General features: G+C 36.0%; 1 protein-coding gene across 1 annotated transcript; it reads right to left on the minus strand.

Moving 5' to 3' along the window:
* Positions 1-4,850: 4,850 nt before the first annotated feature.
* LOC126832659 (uncharacterized) lies at positions 4,851-16,597 on the minus strand. The gene is made up of 10 exons (XM_050563521.1): positions 16,452-16,597; positions 14,791-15,024; positions 13,944-14,085; positions 12,539-12,655; positions 11,603-11,746; positions 10,499-10,633; positions 9,615-9,774; positions 6,731-8,510; positions 6,039-6,230; positions 4,851-5,352 (listed from the first exon to the last, which is right to left on the minus strand). The coding sequence occupies exons 1-10, from the start codon at positions 16,469-16,471 to the stop codon at positions 4,851-4,853; spliced, it is 3,426 nt and encodes a 1,141-aa protein (XP_050419478.1). The 5' UTR covers positions 16,472-16,597.
* Positions 16,598-16,674: the final 77 nt, after the last annotated feature.

The following is a 16,674-nucleotide window of genomic DNA, read 5'->3' on the forward strand; positions in this document are numbered from 1 at the left end:
GAACATAATGGGACATACTTTCTCTAGTATTAGGAACATAATGGTACATTTTTACTCTAGTCACAGGTGTAAGTACCAGGAACAGAAGTGAGTTTAACACCTCATCAACATGATACTTTGGTCATTTTGAAACCAACATATTATGGTATGTTTCTTTCTATGGTCATGTGTGCAAAGTGAGGGGAGGATTTTTCTTGAGACACTAACATTGCTGTCTACTCTTAATCAAAAGGGATCTTTTACGTTCACACTGTGCACATAGGAAGCACCTTCGAGGGAAGGATTTTGCTTGAGATAACAACATTTCTGTCTACTCTTAATAAAATTCCAACTGTTGTGGGATCTTTTACATTAACACTAACACTAATGTGTATTTAGATGAGCCCCGTTTTTCTGTACCATCCAAAAAACTAAGCATACTTTCCATTGTTAAGTGAGAACGGGGCTTGAAACATCATGAAAGTGCTTCTCTCTCCCCACTGGAATCAAAGCCACCGACATTATGGTCGCGAAGCCAGTGGCATACTGCTATAATATTTCAGCAATTATACTTTCTACACTTCCATCTACAAACTCACCGACTTCAGACAAATAAAATAACAGAAAACAAACCTTCTGGGTCGAACGTTGCTGGAATTCGACCATTTTTTCTGTGGTGTGGTAAGATAATACTAGTATCAATTGGGTACCATATTCCATGGTTTTTAGTATCAATCTCAGATGGACCAAGATGACTAAAATGAAGATCATAAGTACCCCTGAAAAACAACAATCAATTCAATATAAATTAAAAGATTCAGAATTTAGACCACACCAATTTGAATTTTTGGTTTTTTTGTTGCATCTTAAGAAAAATCTTGGGAAAACAAATAATCAAAAACAAAAGTTACATGTTTGCTCTTATAAAAAGAAAATTGCCAATTATCTTCATTCAACAACAACAACCAAAGTAAATGTATCTTAAGTAAATGAACTGATAAGGTCTGCTATGGGTGATATTTTGCCAGTATGATAGCATTCCACCTCATCTACATAGAATTTCCAAATGTCAGTGGTTCTTTTACATGCAAGCCAACGTATACATGGCACCCTTTTTGTTTGTTCCGTCAGAACATCTAGACACTGTTTCTTCTAAGCCCTCTCTGTGGCACCACTGACAAGAAGGAACCACACTGGAAAATCCTGAGGACATTTCTCAACCAATATATGGAAAATCCTGAAGAACTTTCTTGGCCGACAAATGAATCTAAACCTGGACCTCCTCTTCATGGTTCCTTGTATCTCATATATAAGTTACATGTAGAATGATGAGTAATGAGAAGATTAATAGCCTACCGTTTATTGCCATCTGTTGGTTGTTTTACCTGACAATTAGGATTACCAGATTCATGATATAATAAATAACCACCTTCTTCCAGACTAAAATAACAAAATCATTAAATAAATTTTTTATTAGAAATACAATAACAATGGGTGTATTTACAGTATTGACAACAATAAAAGTTCACAATGAATCATATCATGCACCAGGTCTCAAGGTGCAGAGCAATGGAACTGGAAACTAGGGTTAGGATTAGCATTATGTTTAGTACATGAGTCATTTCTGAAATAAAATGGGGTTTAACATCCTACTTTTCTGCACCAACTGGGCTAATGAAGCCGGTTATGCACCATACAGTGTGCTATGAGAGAAATGGGGCTACATGTTACTCTTATTTCAAATTCCAACTGTCAATAGTTCTGGTTAGTTTTTCTCTTTTCAACTGTAGATATTCTCATAATTAGCAACAGAATCTATAAACACTATAATTAATTCTCAACTAAATTGGGTCAATGACTTCTCTAAGAAGCTTAACGAAGCTCAGACAATAGAGAAATGAAATGAAATGGAGTTTAACGTCCCACTGTTCTGCTCCGAACTGGGCTAATGAAGACGGGCATACACCATACAGTGTGTTATGAGGGAAATTTTGCCCGGACAGCGGCACTGTGTTCTACTCTTATATTGAATCACAACTGTTAAGGGATCTTTTACATGCAAGCCAATGTGTACACAGGACCTCGGTTTTCCGCCCCATCCGAATGACTCGATAGCTGTCCTTGTCAGGCCCTCCATCCTGCATCACTGACAAGGGGGAACCACAGTGGAAAATCTGGATGAACTTAGACAATACAGGGAATATACTTCATCTACTTACTTATAAAGGTTCATAAATATATTATGTAAACTACATAATGCTGCAACAGGACTGAAAATATACAAATAAAACAAATATTTCAAAATCAAATCTATTTCAGTAACCTCTTTAATATGCAAAATTAATCCAAGCCAATATTGATGTTAATATCCCTGGCATCAAATCACAGAATAAATAAATCATATTCATTTTACCTTTTATAAAGCATTGAGCAATCAAATTAATTATAAAAGTAATATGTCTCAAAGCATTGACAGATCAAATTGCTTATCTCTGCTTCATCATCGAAATCAGTCAAGTCATTCACATAATGATCTATCCAAGTTTGAACATTCTACTTCAACTAAACCCAGAATAACAGTATTCCAAAAGGTGTAACGGACAGACATACCCAGGCTAATAGTCCCCTGCTTTCTCTGAAAGGTGGGGGATAATACGTTGAAAGTAAAAAAACCAAAAAAACTAAAGTCAACGAACATATGTTAATTTAATAATATCAAATTGTATTCAATAGTTAATGTACATATAAAGGACCTGTCACATCTAAAGAATATATATATCTTTAAAGCTGCGGATCATCATTTAAGTTTTCAAACAATACTTAATTTTTCATGGTATGATCCAAGCAAAAACATACTCAAATTTAATTAAGAAAACAAAACAAAATATTAACAGTTGATAATCTACTGACTTGGATTTAATTGAATTGAAAAATAGACCTATGAAATGATTTCATCCAACACTTATAGGTGGCTCTGGCCTGTTTGTCTGAAGAGGATGCCAAATGTTGTGAATTTTTAATTCATCATATCTTTGTAAATACTGAATGGAACTGAATCATTTAAGGACCAATAATCCTTTAATAGTAAGTTCAACTTTCACAATATTGTAGTTTGTGCAGGATTCAAAATACCCCAAATGACAATCGTCAGTTTTAAATATACAGAAGTTTAAAGAGAATAAATAATGTCTCTTTAACACTTGCATAAATTTTTTTTCAAAGAGTTGTCCACTGACAAAAAATGACGATATAAAGTGAAATAAGATATATTTAACGGAAAAAATAGATCAATTATAAATATACTTACTTAAAATGATTGGCTTGTACCAATATCTGATTTAAATCTAAACTTTCTAACATATACAATTCTGATGAAGCTGCTCCAACTCTACCTTTAAATAAAATAAATACTGTAAAATATTAAAACTAGCAGACATACAATCATACTTACTGTGGCACAGAAAGAGAGAAAGAGTCTACTTGACACAAACTAGAAGTAGTTATATGACCTGTTATATGAAGTTTCGTAACACATACAGGTCATATAAGTACTTCTCTATTATTTAATAACAACGTATGAAACAGGTCACGTTTTCAAGTTCAAGTTAACTTGAAAACGTGACCTGTATGTGTTACGAAACGTTGTTATTAAATAATAGAGAAGTAGTTATATCCATTTATACCTTGTTTGTGTTTTGTTATGAATAGTTAACCGTGCTTCTAGATGTCATTTAAAGAATTCATTAACCCAGTCAGTGTAGAGAAATAGAAGGTTAACCCCATTTCATTTCAGTTGCATGTAATTTCATTACCTCTGATTAGTCGACTGTATGGCTTGACATAACAGGATATCCATGCATTACTAGCCTCTTCTAGAGACACTTGTTCTAAACCATATTTAACTTGATATTCAACCTTCGGTACAATATGTCCCTGATAATTCTGACAGGCATCCCGTACCATTCCGTGGGATGATGTTCTTATTATCATAGATAAGCCTGAAAACTTCCATAAACTGTATGCTATCTGACCATCAATAGGTTCTTTTAAATCTGAAAATGAACAAAAAAGGACTGGCATTGAAAATCATCAAATTTAAAAAAAACCAAACAAAAAAACCAAACCAACAAAAAAACACATTTCAAATGGGTAAAGGTTCAAACTCTAAGTGGAAATAATATGGATTTAGGGTCATCGATATGAGTTACCTCCCATTAATCACAAAACAATAATAATATAAGGCTACACAAACATAAAGAGCACATTGAATGACAAAACAAAATTTGATGTACTTACAGCCAGTGGTTAATATATAAACTTTTCGGCAAGTTCACACCAATTTGATTACAATTAATTGAGCCAAATTGGTGTGCAATTGGCTAACATGTTTATAATAAATACTGGTTTCAAGTGAATACAATGTGCTCTTTGAATAAAAATTAACAAATAAATTTCAATACCTGGATAAGGATTAGGTTTTGAGTCAGTTGTAGCAGATTTACCTAGAATACTATCTAGAGGATTAACTTTTGGTAATTTCTTATTTTGTTCTTTAGTTTTCTTTGTTGTTCCTGGAATAAGCATCACATAAGAACAAATTTGAGTGTAAGTGACATATTAAGGGAAGAATTAATGATGCATTACGTAAGATATAGATTCAGAGCTGGTCATTTGTTCTATAATTGTTCAAAAATAGATAATGAAAAGGGAATATGCTAAAAATTTCTGTCAAGTTACTTTATTCTGAGCATTTGCTACATATAATTAATGACTACCTTCGTTTCCAGACAAAATGAGCTCATCACTTTGAAATTTCTGCTTGTATACAATTATTAAAATGTTCACAGCTATAGATAATTAAATTAATGAGACTAGAACCTACTTTGTGTTTGTTGTTGATCTCCAGGTATATCAACAGTTGTTTTATCTTTCGATATCTGTGCGTTTTTATCTGTCTTCTCTGAATCAGCTGCCATAACATGAGATTTCCTTTCCTTGGACTTGGCAGTGGTTTTATCGAGTAATATGGGTTGTCTTTCCTTGTTTTGTTCTAGAACTTTTTCACCCATTCTTGATTTCTCTTCAACTTTATCTAATACAAACAGTGGGTTGTTTTTTCTAGTTTCTGATTTCAAGTTTACACTCATCCTGTCTGCTAATGTTGAATTCCCTTGGGAATCGTTGGTTTCAACTGAAATTGAGTTTTTCACTGGTTTTGTTTCTGTTGGTACATCATTTTGCATTTCATCATGCCTGTTGATTATTGTACCTGTCGTCATGGTTTCCATTTCCTGTCCGTCTGCTACATCTGGTTTGACATCAGTACTGATATTTTCTATTAAATTTAGTTCAACGTCTGCAGTAATAGATTCACTACAAAAACCCCAAAGAAATACCATGAATGTTAGTGTTTGGGTTAAAAAAAAGAACATTCAATATAGGGCATTTTGAAATAATGGACATAAAATAACAGAAATACAGGCGATAATTATGGACATATTTTAACCGTGTCTAAAACATTATTGACAAATATGGCAGTATTTTAAACATATCTTAAACATTACTGACAAATATAAATGGACAAGAAAGGGAACAGTATGGTATTTAATTTGGGTGATAATATATCATGGGGGGTGGGGGGCGAATGGTCATTGAGTCAAGTGGTGTGGTTTCGATTCCCCGCATGTACGTGACAAGGAGTAGAGGCGCCTGTCTAACCTCATGGGTTTTCTCTGGGTTTCCTTCCACTGCTAAAGACCCACACGCACAACAGAATTGTCGAAATAAATAAATGTTATCCCCAAAATGACCTAGTTTGTGTCGAGTGGACATTAAACCCCATTTTTCTTTCTCATTAACTACAAGTTTCTACATAGGCTGTTTTTTTTTTTGTTCCATCTAAACAACTAGTCACATTCTCCTTTTTAGTCCTGTAGATGCCAAATCTGACATGTGACAACTGTTGAAAAATCCTGCAATTCTTGTCAGCAACATGTATCTAATATTTACATCAAAATTAACAAGACTGACAACAGAAAGATAAAAAGACCACAACATACCAGTTTTCTACACGTTTCTTTCTTGGACGTCCACGTTTTCTTTTAGTAGGTAATTCTTCAGTTTTAATGTCACATTGTTCCATGCTTGGGACATTGACAATTTCCGGTTTTTCTTTTCTGTTTCTATTTTTAGCGATTGATTTCTGCTCATTGATAACTGGTGTTGTCTCCTCCTTAATTGACGTCTGTAATCTATAATATATTCAGGCCATATAAAAATAATATTCTGGTTCTTAGAAACCGTTTTATTTTTCATAAAAAACCTGACATTTTCATTAAAGATGCATTATTCAAGGGCTAAATCTGCCTATTTCAGGTTTTTATTTTGGCTTCAAATGTTATATAAATTATTTAGACATTTATTCACATGACAAGACCATAATCAACTCTTTAGACTGCTGGATGTCAGAGATTTAAACGGATTGAAATGCAATCGCCATTTAATGATTTAATTTAAAAATGGAGAAGCGAGGCTGAGTCTCGATCAATAAGTAAGGTTGCTACGGTAATAAACAATATTTGCCACATCTTGTGAAAACTTCAAATATTATCTTTTTGCATTTATTATGTATTTCAATTGCTAGATGCCATTCAAGAATAGATTAGATGTCTTTATTCCAATCAGAAATATTAAGCACATTTAAAACACACATGTAAAGTAGATTATAACAGATTTAAATTAACCAACAAACCTAGCTGATCTTCTCCTCTGTTTAACAACAGAATCTAACGACCCCTCGTCAGAGACAACACTATCACTCCCATCATTATCACCTGATTCTGTACTAATACTTCTATTACGTGATCTTAATATTCGTGGAGTCTCTTTCTCTACTGACGACCTGCGTACGCATCTTTTCCTCTTTGGCTTATTCTTCAACATGATGATTTGACCGTATTCCTGAGGATCAAGGGGGATAACTTTTACAGGAAATTCACTACCATCGTCTGGTGTAATGACGTCAGGGGAACATATTTCCTCCATTTTGCGTGGCTTTTTAGGGGGAGTGAAGACACTTTCAGAATCCGACTGACTCGTAGTTCCCACAGAAGACCTTTCATCCGCACTTGCGTCTGAATTGATTAATCGCCCACTGCGCAATCTAACAACATTACCGTTTAAAGGCGTACTTGTCTCACCACCTGAAGACAGCCGTCGCAACCTCCATTTTTGTTTGAAAATTGCACTATTATTTCTGTTCGGTACATTTCTATCTTTTTTAGTCAAGTTGATCACTCGGATTGGGGACGGATTACAAATAAAATTTTCATCCATGCTTTCATTGGGTGAGAATATTTCCTCCACTTTACGTTTTTTAAGAATTTTTTGATTGGATTCATCAATATCGATAACCAAATTAGCATCTGTGTCGGATGAATCTGTATCGTCCATATTTGGGACTATTTTCCTTGGTTTGTCACATGCTGGTGCATCAATTATTAAATTATCCATTTCCGAATCACATCCAGATGTCATAGGTGCATCGGACACAGTATCAATATGTGACTTTATTTTAGACTCAACACCGATCTTAATTTCTCTACCATCTACAGTGTGTGGCTCAATATCAGACAATTCAGAAAGACTTGATTCGTCAACTGGTAATTTCTTGTCTAAGTTTTTTCCAGCGTCATCCTCCGTAACGCCTGGTGTCTGGCTTTCTGATGTTTCTTTCCAATGTTCAGATTTCAATCCTATCTCCGGTATCTTATCTTGTGATTTTTCTACATTCTCTATCAGTTCTGTATTTTTAATGTTTGTTATATCTGAATTACCTCCCTTACTTACTGTGTCTGCTTTATCAATGGGACTTCTTTCACCCATCACACTTCTTGTGTCTGTTTCACTTTCAGATCCGAACAAATCTTTATTCAGTTCTTCAACATCTAGTGTGTTTGATTTATTGCTCGTACTTCCAGACGTTGAAGGAGGTGGTTCAGGGGGAGTCTTTGTACCTTTCGTCTGCTCGCATTTAGTTTTAGATCGGGTTGAAACTCTCAGTTTTAAATTTTCAGGTTTTACAGAATCTCCAAATGTCTCAATGTCATCAATATTCGTATCACTGAAAAAATCATTATCCCCTTTTGAAGTTTTTCGAGGACCAACAGGCTTTGGAGGTGTACATTTCTTCTTTTGCGAGAAATCTGTTAACTCTTTGGAGCTCTTATTTACAGGAGATACATCGCCTCCAAAAGTTTCGACATCGTCCATACACGTATCACCAAAAAGGTCATCATCGTCAACCTTAGACGTTTTAGAATTGTCACCTACTTTTGATTTCACACATGTTGTTGGCATGGTGTGTTTTAGGGGTTCTTTCGGCAAATTGATATTTTTTCGATTAACTTTGGCAAGGAATGCTCTAAGCGCATATTTATGATGCAATGTATTTTTATCACGCATAGTCAAGTTTTTTTGTGGTAAAGGTTTATCGAAATACACCACTTTTTGTTTAACAATCTTTCCTTGATCTGAAATGAAAAAATAAAACCTAATCAAATACATCAACATGTCCTCAAGGGCCCAAGCCTGATAAATAAGGCACCTGTCAGACAATGTCAGGCACAGATTCAGGGTTTGTCAGGCACTAAACCTCTGGTGCCTGTCATTTTGTCTGGCACTGATTTGTCTTTTTTATTGATATTATTAATACATGTCCGGCCCTAAGCTGAAAATGTCAGGTATTATTTCATTAGTGACTGACATTTTGTCAGGTACATCTAAAATCGTTGTTTCCAGGCCTGCTCAAGGCAAGGCTTTCTCATATAACATTCATCCCAGTGTTGGCCAAAACACTTACCACTAGTTAGTGGTGCATGACAGTGTCTAGTCATTTGGACGGGATGAAAAACCAAAGTCCTATGTACAAATTGGCAAGAACCCCAGACCCTTGGAATTCAAAATAAGCATAGGCAGCAGCGTCCTGCACCACTGACTGGGGGAAACTACTTTGCAAAATCCAAATTAACTTTCTCGGCCAACACTGGTAGCCAACCTACGACCTCCACAGCTAGAGAGTCGTAGACTTATACCCCCGTCTGACCGGGTTGGCGTACTTACTGTGCAGTTACAGTGACAGAAAATGGCCTCGAACACGTCAATATCGCCATAAGCGTGGTGGAAACGCCAGATATCGTGGTGTGGTCTCCATGGTCGCCAACTCATGGCGTTTGTTTTGAGCATGTTCAAAACAAATGCCAAGGTTCTGTGATCTGACCTGGAAAGCTGTAAGAACGCTGCTTTTTTTCAAGTTTGTAATTTTTTGGGACATTTTCTCGCGTTGTGTTCACAATTGCCAAGGATCTTGTGCATTTTCTGATCACCGTACAGTCCAACAGCACAGTAAGGATGCCACCCCAGTCTGATGGGGGCATTAACCACTGTGGCTTCCCTTAACCCCCAGAGAAGCATTTGTTTTAAGCCGGCATTAGTGGAATAGAACTGTGTTAGCCCAGATCAGTTCTACCAATCTATATCTTGAGATGAATCCTGCCAATCTTGTGAATTTTCAAATCTTTTCAAAGATGAATCCTGCCAATCTTGTGCTTGTCTAAAGAAAAGAAAACGTTTCTTACATTCCACGTCATGTACTTTAACAGTGAAGGGTATTTCCCAGGTACGACTAAAGTCTGGGGCGTGGTTATTAACTAGACATCGTAACACACTGGTACACACAACAATATGACTGAATGTTTTACACGCTAAAACCTCACAATTACTGTCTTTACTGCAAACCTAGAAAATAAAAAACAAAAAATCAACCTGGGTAAACTCTTTAACTTCTGTTCAGTTTTAATGTCCGCTCCATTGCCACGTCAAGATGTGTTTCAGAAATTCCTGCTCTAAGCCGTTAGTGACTTCAAATAGACTGTCAATCAAATTTCCGAGCATTTGTGGCTCAGTGGGTATGGCGCTTGCATGAAGCAAAAACTCAAGACCTAGTGAATATCATTGGCAGCGCCAATCTGATTAAAACGCAGATCCTATTTTGTTTTGATTTTTATAGTTTGAAATTTCGTTTTGTCTGTACTACACTAGGATCTGGAAGAGTTGTTATATAACCTGTGAGGGATTGGCCAATGAAACCATCTGTTACAGCGACTTCTTGGAATGCAATGCACGGAACTATGGGTAAACCACTAGAAACGTCAACGCTGATCGATTAATCAATGTCTGATGTGACCTTATACTACAACCGGTCAGATCTCCATGTAGTGTAGGCCATCGAAAAAACCAAAAAAAAACGAAATATAGATCTGTATTTTAATCAGATTGTTGTAGCATGTTACAGACAGTTGGGAATGGAAACAAGAGCAGGAACTAGTGCCACTGCCTGGGCAAAATTTCTCTCATAACACATCACAAAGTGTACACCCATCTTAATTAGTTAGGGTTGAAAAATGTAACCCTTTAAACCATATTTCATTTCCATGTCTAATTTCTAAAATCCTTTACCTACCTCGTGATTGAATTTTCCTTCAACTTTTTGAATATGTACTGGTGGATATTGTGCTGCTATTTTATCATACTCCATTGGAATCATTTTTTTCTCATTCACTATTAAAGTAGGTAGAGTTATTTTTGGAGCTGAACCCTGCAAAATTACAGGTATTGAAATATTCATTAATGTATTGTGGGTCAATATAGTGCTGTACCATAATCGATCAAATAAGCTTCCCTGTGCTCACAATTTCAGGAGGGAGCATCGGTGGCTAAGAGAGTAAGACGCTGACTCGCTAGCCTCGAGGTCGTGGTTTCGCTTCCAGTTGTGGCTGTGAAAGTTCATCTTTATTTTGTGGTTTCCCCTGTCAGTGATTCAGGAAGGAGGGGTTGATTGGGGAAGCTGTCTAGTCATTTAGATGTGATGAAAAACAAAGGTCCCTTGTACACATTGGCGTGCATATGAAAGATCCTTTTGCAGTTGGAATTTGATATAAGAGTAGGCCATAATGCCAATGTCTGGGAAAAGTTTCCCTTGTTGCACACTGTCAATCTTCATTAGCCTAGTCGCAGCATGTTAAACCACTTTTCATTTACAATGTCACACACATTTGATAATACGAGTAATACAGTCGAACTTTATTAAACATACATTATGCAAGAGCTAAATCTGTCTATTGCAGGTCTTTCTTTAGGCCTGAAATGTTATCTAAATTATTAATTAGACATTAATTAACAAAACAAGACCATAATCAACTCTCGATGGCATCGGATACTCGAGATTTTAACTAGATTAAAACGGTTCGCCATTTAAAAATGTAATTTAAAAATGGGAAAGTGAGGCTAAATCGCGAATATACCAGTGCGCTAGTTACCACTATGCACACATCTTGTCAAAACAATAAACAGTGATAATTTGGCTCAGAATAAAGTAATTTGGCTGAAATTTTCAATATTTTCTTTTTTATCATCTATTTTTGAATTATTATAGCAAGAATGACCAACTCTTTATTAAACTCTTAACTAATGTATCTTTAATACAAATGAAGGGAAACATTTCTCAATTAAGAGAACTGGGCATCCAAGTCTAACCTACGATATGATTTTACTTTATTTTACATACCAGTTCTGCTAATGTCTTTACAAACTGAAGTGTTGGTGGTGGTGTATCAATATTAACTTGTATTGCTAAAGGTAACGTCTTATTGATGTTGATATAGTGTCTAGGTAATTCTTCTACTATTTTCAGTTTTTCGTGTTGTCTTTCCTGTATATGAAACAACAGTAATTATTATCAGATGCTGTCTGTTCCCCAACAAAACATGGAACAAACAGTACATCTCACAGATAATCAAAAATCTCCATGTTAATCAAGCTGTTTTCCACCATCATGTTCATTCTTTTAATAAACAATGCAAGAGGGGGTAGAAATGCGGTTTAATCCCACTCAACACAAACTAGCTAATTTCAGGACTAACCTATGGTTTAATTTTATATTTCAATAATTCGCTTGCAGTACAGAGGGCCTGGGAAAGAATAGCATCTAGTTATTTGGATAGGACTAAAAAACATGTAGCATACACAGTGTGCACGTAAAAGAATCCTTGGCAGCTGGAGGTTGATGAAGAATTGGTGGAAACTTCACTGTCAGCGGGAAATTCTACTCATAGCACAGTGCAAGGCACCTTCTGACTTTCATTCACCCAGATGGTGCATAGAGAGAGAGAGACATGGGGTTTATCATCCACTTGACACAAACTAGGTCATTTCGGGACTAACATATTGCTTAAATTTATTTCAATAAGGGGTCTTTAGCAGTGGGAGGAAACCGGAGGACGAAGAGAAAACCTACAAGATTGGACAGGCACCCCTACTCCTTGTCACATACAACCATGGAATCGAAACCACGCCAGCTGACTCAATGACATACTTTATGATACAGCGCACACACACTAACGATTCAGCCATCCACACCCCTCAGATGGTGCAGAAAAGGAAGAGGTTAAATCCCAGCAATTGGTAAGAAACAGTATGGAATGAGAATAATAAAATATTTCACCTGAAAATATCTTCGACCGGCTGGTGATAAAAACGTGTAGACACCCTGGTTGTTGGAGACTTCTCTCAAATTGTTTAAAAACTGAGACTGTTCTGTTGTTACTCTGATCTGTAGGGCCTATAATAGAGGTGACTCAGTGAGTAAGATGTTGGCTTACTAACCTGGAGGTTCCGTGTTCAGGACAGAGGGACAATGTGTAGTTGTTCGGATGGCACGGAAAACCGTGGTCCCGTGTACACATTGGTGTCCACGTATAGGATCCCTTGACATTTGAGTCAGGTGGCTGAGTGAGTAAGACAGGTCCGCTAACCTGTTCGATCCATGCGTTTGCTGAGAAAGTTCATCGGGATTTTCTGGCATGGTTCCACCTTGTCATTGGTGCAGAATAGAGGGCCTGGCAAGGGACAATATATAGTTGTTCAGATGGGATGAACCAGCGGCTGCCAGGCAGGATACGCCCACATTTTCGAGAGATGGATAGAAAACAAGCTAAAACGAAAGTGATTTTTCCTACAATCAAGGGCCATAATTCAGGAAATTACAATTCGATATGCGCAAATATCGAAATGAACCAAGATCTTTGGGTTATAAATTTACATTTCAAGTTTTAACAAAATCGGATAAAAATTGTGACCTTTATAGGGTCCACAACCTTGATATACCATATTTTTACGCAATTTGAGAACGAGGGGCGGCCATTTTGTCTGTCAGTTTTGGGCCGATTTTCACGAAATTCGAACTCAGCCGTCCTTAGGGTGTAACAGTGATATATGAACACGTTTTTTTAAATCGGATAAAAATTATGACCTCTATAGGGTCCACAAGCGAAAAAACGCGTTTTTGCATACAATCAGGGGCCATAATTCAGGAAGTTACGGTCCGGTAAGCGCGAATATCGAAAGTTTCAACAAAATCGGATAAAAATTGTGACCTCTACAGTGTTCACAAGCCAAAAACGTGATTTTCAACAATCAGGGGCCATAATCCATGAAGTTACGGTCCGATAGATGCCAATATCGAAAGGAACCAAGATCTTAGGGTGATAAACCTATATTTCAAGTTTCATTGAAATCGGATAAAAATGTCCTTGAAAAAATGATTGCCAAATAAAATTTGGGGTGAAATTGTTGGTATTGGACAATGAATTTCAGTAGCTCATGATATGAGAGTCACATTTAACTGAAGAATCAACCATTTCTAAATGTCATTAGATGTATCGTAATTTGTGTCAGAGATTAAGATGAAAATAAAATGTGAACTATTTGAATCTGTTACAGGACATCATCTCTCCCACAGAGAGTGTAAAGTGGTATCAGGTGTTCCAGAAAGATTAAGTCTGACCTCATGCCAGTCTAGGGCTTTATTTCTCTTGTAAGATACAAACCTGCCAATATAAAAATATTACCTCAAAATCAGCCAATTCTTTTTTTTCAACATTTGACAGATTTTGACCAACTTGATATGTTTTGTGCCGTAACTTGAGAAAGAGATCGATGTATTTCCGTTGTTCAAATTTAGATAATGAGGATTTCTGTTGTAAACCAGCTCTGTAAAAAAAAAAGAAATCCTGTGGTCAAGTGGACACCATTTCTACAAGATCAATATCAACTCTCTAGATCATCGGATGGCTTGGATATGGAGTGTATTAGGCAATGCGCACCATATCTGTGTTAAAAGCTTATACGATCAGATACACTGAAGTTTTCTGAAAATGCATGAAATCACTACAGATACTGCCGATAAAAGGCCTAACAATACACATCTTCAGTAGAAGGTTTGATCCGCTTTAACTACGTACATCTTATCAAAGCCTTCACGTGATTTGAGCGTGTTTGTGTCACAACCTCTGATTAGACGCTACTGTTCACATGTATGCAGTAAATGGAAATAACGTAGCTATAAGTTTGGGAATTGTAAAGCAATCTAGCAACGTCTAGATGTTATAAAACTCACAGTCGTTGTTTCAGGAACATGGACAATACACAGCTTTCTATTCTTATATATTAAAAGTCTTATTTGGATTAAAAGTAATATATCTATTTGCATCCGCTGTCTGAAATATGATGAAAGTAATCAAAGATAGTTTGACACAGAATACAGTAATTTGACCAAAATTTTCAATATACTCATTATCTATTTTTGAACATTTATTATTTTATAGCAAGAATGACTAACTCATTCTCTAAATCTCGAATAATGCCTCTTTCGGGGAACAATGAGAAAAAATACAGAAACAGTCTTAAATTGCTTACTTTCTATGTGTAAGCATATCTTTATTTGGCAAATAATATTCTTCATCTTTCTCTTCTTGAAATTTATTCTGTGTGTTTTCTTCTTCATTATTTGATGCTTCCAATAATGCTGCCGACTTTAATTTGAGGGCATTTATACTCGACAACAATTTGCTCTCAAATGTCTCCTCCTTTACCATACGTCTATAACTTTCTTCGGTAAAAAATGTATTGAATCCATTGATTGGCTCTTTCCTGAAAATAAAATGACACTGTTTAAATACAACCGAGAATAAACATTCATTCAAACCATACACAATAAAAAGTGAAATGAAATGGAGTTTAACATGTTATATTTATAGCACGGCTTTCATGAGTTAACAGGTTTAAACATCGAGGCCGTAGGCCGAGATGTTAAACCTATTAACAAATGAAGCGTGCTATAAATGTCTTGTAACATTGACACCTACTCAACATGCTTGTTGTTATTGCAGAGAAAACCGACCCCACTTCTCTATATGATTTCTACTAAAACTAGTGTAAACCAGCAAAAGAATGCAATAACATTGAACATGTCTAGTTATTGCACAGTTAAGCTCCACCCAATCGACTAGAGGGAAAACAATCTGCTTATTCAATGAAAAGAACAAAGGAAGATTTGCCGTCCATGTTACAATTTACTTTTCTGCACTGACTGGGCTAATGAAGACAGGCATACATCATACAGTGTGCTATAAGGAAAATGTTTCCTGGACAGCAGAGCTACTGCCTATTCTTATATCGAATTCCAACTGTCAAGGGTTCTTTTATGAGCATGCACATACAGGATGTTGCTTTTTTCGTCCTCCCTCCATCCTGCAACAAATCCTCAATTGATTGTAGGCGTACACAGTAGAGACTATGGGAGGTCCCTATCTAGGTTATCTAGGTCTACTGTCTGAAAAATCATAAATAATAAACAGATCCACCACAAATAAAACATAGCACTATATAGGGTAAAATTTCAGGCGATCTTATACTGGAAAATTGGAATGAATGAATGAATGATATGGGGTTTAATTCATACCTTTCTGCACCAACCCAGCTAATGAAGACTGGCAAATGCCATACAATGTGTGCTTTCAGGGAAATTTTGTCTGAACAGTAAATGAATTCCAATTTTAACTGTCAAGGGTTATTTAACATGTACATGGGACCACGTTTTTTTCACCAATCCTAATGACTAGATACTGTTCCTTGCCAGACTCACAAGGGGAAATCGTGCAGGGGGCAGGTGACTCAAAACTTCATATAAAATCACCCTGGACCCTGTTACTAGTGTTAGTATAACTATAAATTAATAAATTGATCTATATGGATGATCTACTTTCTTCATATTTTATTGTTACCTTTTACTCTTTATCAACTCCTGTATTTCTTTTTATAGGGGGCAAAATGTAAGACAGGCCTCCTGTTTCAACCCTTTGAATTAAAGTTATTATTATTAAATATTATTATCATTAGGGCCCATTATTACACCTGGCAAAATTAGTTATACATGTATTTATGACAGCTCGCTAACTAGTCTGGTGAGTTGCCTATTAGTATTTCATTTATCTACTTTTATTTATTTTGTAATAAGAGCGATTGACAACATGTTAGATACTTAGATTAATAAAAAGAAAACATTTTAAAATGTCAACCATTTGATCTTCTCTTCCATTTCTTTTAGTTCATTCAACTTTCATTGACTTCTGGCACCCCATCAAGCATGGCTGATTGGACTTAATAATTCGTTTCTTTTCGTGGTTATAATTTCGTAATTTGCATGTTACCATACTCTCCAACCCGCCAGTCCGTGGTTGCTTTCATTATCCAGTATTTATTGCACCCTATTTATTTCTTTCGAAAATCAGTCGTGATGAT

The sequence above is a fragment of the Patella vulgata genome, chromosome 9 (genome assembly GCF_932274485.2).
Source record: "Patella vulgata chromosome 9, xgPatVulg1.2, whole genome shotgun sequence".
NCBI lineage: Eukaryota > Metazoa > Mollusca > Gastropoda > Patellidae > Patella > Patella vulgata.